The 5,000-nt window shown below is 35.8% G+C and overlaps 2 protein-coding genes across 2 annotated transcripts in view; both read left to right on the plus strand.

Moving 5' to 3' along the window:
* The window catches only part of LOC125037911 (keratin, type II cytoskeletal 2 epidermal-like), a 2,222-nt gene extending 1,642 nt beyond the window's left edge, over nt 1–580 (plus strand). The window contains exon 2 of the mRNA XM_047631147.1: nt 1–580. This exon is cut by the window's left edge and continues 455 nt beyond it. Within this exon, the coding sequence (XP_047487103.1) occupies nt 1–580 (580 nt within the window).
* A 3,282-nt stretch (nt 581–3,862) lies between these two features.
* Nucleotides 3,863–5,000, plus strand: part of LOC125038351 (nucleoporin NUP145-like) — a 2,204-nt gene continuing 1,066 nt past the window's right edge. The window contains exons 1-2 of the mRNA XM_047631833.1: nt 3,863–3,874; nt 4,947–5,000. The exon at nt 4,947–5,000 is cut by the window's right edge and continues 1,066 nt beyond it. Of these exons, the coding sequence (XP_047487789.1) occupies nt 3,863–3,874; nt 4,947–5,000 (66 nt within the window). The remainder of the gene's footprint in view (nt 3,875–4,946) is intronic.

Consider the following 5,000-nt stretch of genomic DNA (forward strand, 5'->3'; position numbering starts at 1 on the left):
CTTTGGAACAAACCAGGGTCTTTGCGGAGGTGGACAGGTGCGCCACGTGGATGGAAGGTGTGTGACGCCTCGTGTGAACCGTCGCGTCTTTCTGTACGACGTTCCTTCCAACGTCCAGACAAGCGGACCTGTTAACATCCCCGAACCTCGTGTGGAGACTAACGTCCTCTTGATCCGCACGCCCGAAGGAGGCCTTGGGCCGCAACCTGTGGTCATTCCTCCGCCTAGGCAGCAACACGTGGTGTACGTTCTGAACAAGCAGAGCAGCCAAGACCAGCGGGTGATCGAGGTACCGTCTGCTGGCCCTTCAACCCCTGAGGTTTACTTCGTCAACTACGCAGACGGAGAGAACCCAACTCTTCCAAGCGGGGTGGACCTCCAAACTGCTCTTCAGTCAGCAAGCCAAGGCGCAGGTCAAAACGTCGGCTCAGTAAGCTCGTCAGGCCATTCCAGCTCTTTCGGCGGCAGTCAGTCCTTTGGCTCAGGAACTCAGGTGTTTGATTCAGGCTCATCCTCCCTTAGCCATGATTCAGGCTCATCTTTTGTTAGCCAGCCCTCTGGCTTGTACACACAGCCTTGATTTTACAAGGTGTCTTAAGAACAACTATTCAGTTGGTTTTATATAACTGATTATTCTATTTGCATTTGTTCCTTATTATCATGTACATTACTGTAAGTTCTAGAATCTAAATCAATAAATGTATTTACTAGACTTCTCTCCAAAATAGTATACGTTTTATTTTGAGTATAATACAAAACAAAGTTTCAAGAAATGAGTCAAAGAATATACGGTATGTTTTTTTTCCTTTTCATAATTTTAAGAAAACGAAAAGGAAAAAGAAAGTAAGAAAGAAAGAAAGAAAAAAGGTGTCATAGTTTACTCTCTCTAACAGCAACACTGCAATAAGCAGATTCCTTTTACATAGTTAATACCCTTAGATATGACATAGAAACGTATCGAAGCTAACTTTCTCATTGCTTTAACCCAGCAAGTACATTTCGCATGGCTTTGTCCTAGATTTGACACATTTCCCCCCCCCTCTTTTACACAACTTAAGTATAATGCCTCATACAGAGTGTTTTGTATTTTTCCGCTTCTCTTAGTTTATACCGGATACTAAATCTGATATAGCTCACACACACACTCATGCGTGCTGCTCATGTGTGGACACACACACACACACATATATGGAAGGGGAAGGGTGAATTTCAGGATTATTTGGTAGGAAGAGGGTGTGGCAGAGCGATAAATGGAAAGGTCAAACTAGAGGGAAAAGTAGAGGGAAAAGGAAGGAAGAGGGAGAGAGGAAACAGAAGCTACAGGGAGTAGAGTTAAAGTTTTTTTTATTTATCATTTTTTTCGTGGAATTTCCACTGGTTATAACATATACATATGTACATATATATATGCATATATGTATACATATATTATACATAATACGAACACATATATGTCACACACACACATATACATATATATGTGAGTGTGCAGACCCCATATCTCAAGTTCGTGGGAAGGGGTAAATATTAGGCATATCAAATAAAGTTTACAGTCAGAGGCAACTAGAATCGGCCGCAAAGAAAGGTTAATGATGATACGTTATGAATGCGTTCCAAAGGTGTACATCATCTAAGATTAAAAGATACAATTGTGTAATGAAAAATATTGATTTAGGTCTCTCTTTCTATATATACATATATCACTCTATACTTAAGCACACAAACACGTACATACTGACACATCAAATTGTAAGTGATAAAAAAAACATTTTTTTCTGCCTTTGACGTCAGAATATTTTAAGAAATATTAGCAAATCCTGATGAGGTTTTGGGTCTCCTTTTATTGAAGAGAAAAACAACAACAGTAAAAAAGACGTAAGCATGAATTCGGAATTTACAATGGACGAAAATGCATTAAGAAGAAAGGTGAAAGATAAACAGACAAAGATAGATGTTGATAGACAGATACCTGGATACATCCAGGGGCGAAAGGGAAAGGAAAGAAAAGGAGCTCACACACACACACACACACACACATATATATGTGTGTGTGTGTGTGTGTGTGTGTAGTTATGTGTGTATCCAAGTGTCTGTGTGTGTGTGCATATATATGTATATATATATATGTGTATGTATATATGCATAAATTGATAAACATATGGGCAGACAAACAGACAGACAGATATATAAATAGACAGATAAAGAGAGATATTGAGATACATACATATATACACACATACATATATACAAATATATATACATATACATACACACACACAATTATATATATATATCTATATATATACATTACACACACACACAATTATATATATATATATATATATATATATATATATGTATATATATGTATGTATAACAATCCTCCCTGACTTGGCCTCGAACCTAGGTCACTCCGGGTATGAGACCGGAGGGCCAGTACTAAACCAACCAACCAACCGGTCTCATACCCGGAGTGACCTAGGTTCGAGGCCAGGTCAGGGAGGATTGTTATACATCTATATCAATGCGGTATTGCATTATTCCATCTTTCATATATATATATATTTATATTACGCACATGAATTTATATATGTATATAGTTGTGCAAATATATGTGTACGTATGTATATATTGGAATATTTCGTAAGGATCTCACATTTCATCTACTTCAGGCATGGAAGGCCACTGTGTGGAAAGCTGTTAATGACATAACTATTTAACAAAAAATACAGACACACATCTTATCATATATTTGCTAAACAATGTATCTTCCAAAAAACCCGCAAAAACTGAAGAGCAAATGAGACAAGGAAATACCCATTCTACAGAAATGTTATGAATTTGAAAGACTATTAAAAAGAAAGAAAGAAAAAAATAGAATACGTGTTTGGATATGACATTTTTGTCTCAATTTTGTGACTCGAAATGCCTTATTTCATTTACAGCTTCCCTACACTTGAAGCAGCGAATTCTGTTGATGTTTATAAATGTTCAAAGCTAAACAAAGATTTTCAGAAGCACAAAACACACGCAGTCACAGACAGACATTTATACCTAGAAACAGACATATATATATATATATATATATATGCAGACATATATGTATATATATAACACATATACATACATGCATACATATACACACTGTTTATATCTAAACACACCCATATACATATACACATACATGAATTATATTTATGCATATACACAGTATATATATATATATATATATATATATATATATATATATATATATATATATACACACACACACACATATATACACACTGTATGCATGTAAACACACACATACATGTTTACACACACACACACACACATGTGTATATACATATACACAAACATGAATTATATTTATGCATATACACAGTATATATATATATATATATATATATATATATGTATATATATATATATACACACACATATATACACATTGTATGCATGTAAACACACACATACATGTTTACACACACACACACACACACACACACACACACGTATATTATATATATTTATGTAATCCATTTCAGCAATGGCACCTACTGGATGAGGTTATTGTAACCAATTTCGACCAAAACCCCCGAATGGAACGATAAACATGAGCAACAAAGCATTACCATTTACTCGAAAGAAGACATTTAAAAGCCTCGCTTAGTTGTGACCTTTGACCCAGCAGGCAACCAAGCAGGGACAAAGCACCGAACGCAGGCGGTGCTTAGGAAGGCCGCTCGGAAGTTTCAGCTGACCCCTAGCCTCGCGGGAGAGAGGGAAAGAGGGAAAGGATATATAAAGGGAGATGTTCAGAGGAAAGGATGTTCAGATCTCTTCCTCTGCGGTCGCGATGAAGTGCCTGGTGAGTCTCGAGAATGGACCGTGTGTCAGGTGTCCATAGGAGTGTGATGCACCTGAGGCCTGTTTGAAGTGTGGAAGACAATCACGTTTAGGAATATGTGTGTTTGTGTGTGTGAACGTATGCCTGTGAATGCATGTGGGCCTGTGTATACAAATTGTTCCTACTCTCTCTCTCTCTCACACACACATACACATGTGGATGGATGCACACACACATATATATATATATATATATATATGTATCTATCTATCTATCTATATATATACATACATATATACTTTTTTATTCATACACACATGACTGCGTACACACAGACGCATATATATATAGTGTGTGATATATGTATACATATATGTATAATGTATGTGTATGTATGCATGTATTTGCATATATACATACAATATAATACATGCATGCACACACTCTCTCTTGCACACACACATACATATAAATGTGCTTCTATTTGTGCACACACACACATACACATATATGTATATGTATATACGTGTGCATTTGCATAAATACATACGGTATATCGCACACATATATGTATATATATATACATATACATACATATACATAAAGAAATATATATATATATATATATATATATATATAACATGTACATATTATATGAATACACACACTTATGTAAAAACACACACACTCATATATGTATATGACAAAGATATCGGAACCGGTCAAATACATGCCACACACACACACACTATATACATAAATACATACATATACATACATATATATATATATATATATATATGCAAACATACATGTAACTCTGACGAAGATATAATCGAAACCGGTCAAAAACATCTCTTCTATTGTAAAGATATTCATTCTCGTGCTTACTTATTCTTCAGTATCATTATCAATATATAGATGCACACACACACACATATACGCACACAAGCAAACACACGCTTTCACATGAACACAAACACACATAAATATATATATATGCAATTCACACGCACATACATATGCAGATCTCACTCCATTTTTATTGTCACTGCATTTTTGTCAGACTTTTAATATTTTGCTTACCTTTCAGATTCTCCTTTCCGTCATCGGACTAGCTGCGGCTGGCACACTCCAGGGTTACAGC

This window comes from Penaeus chinensis, chromosome 24, assembly GCF_019202785.1.
Source record: "Penaeus chinensis breed Huanghai No. 1 chromosome 24, ASM1920278v2, whole genome shotgun sequence".
NCBI lineage: Eukaryota > Metazoa > Arthropoda > Malacostraca > Decapoda > Penaeidae > Penaeus > Penaeus chinensis.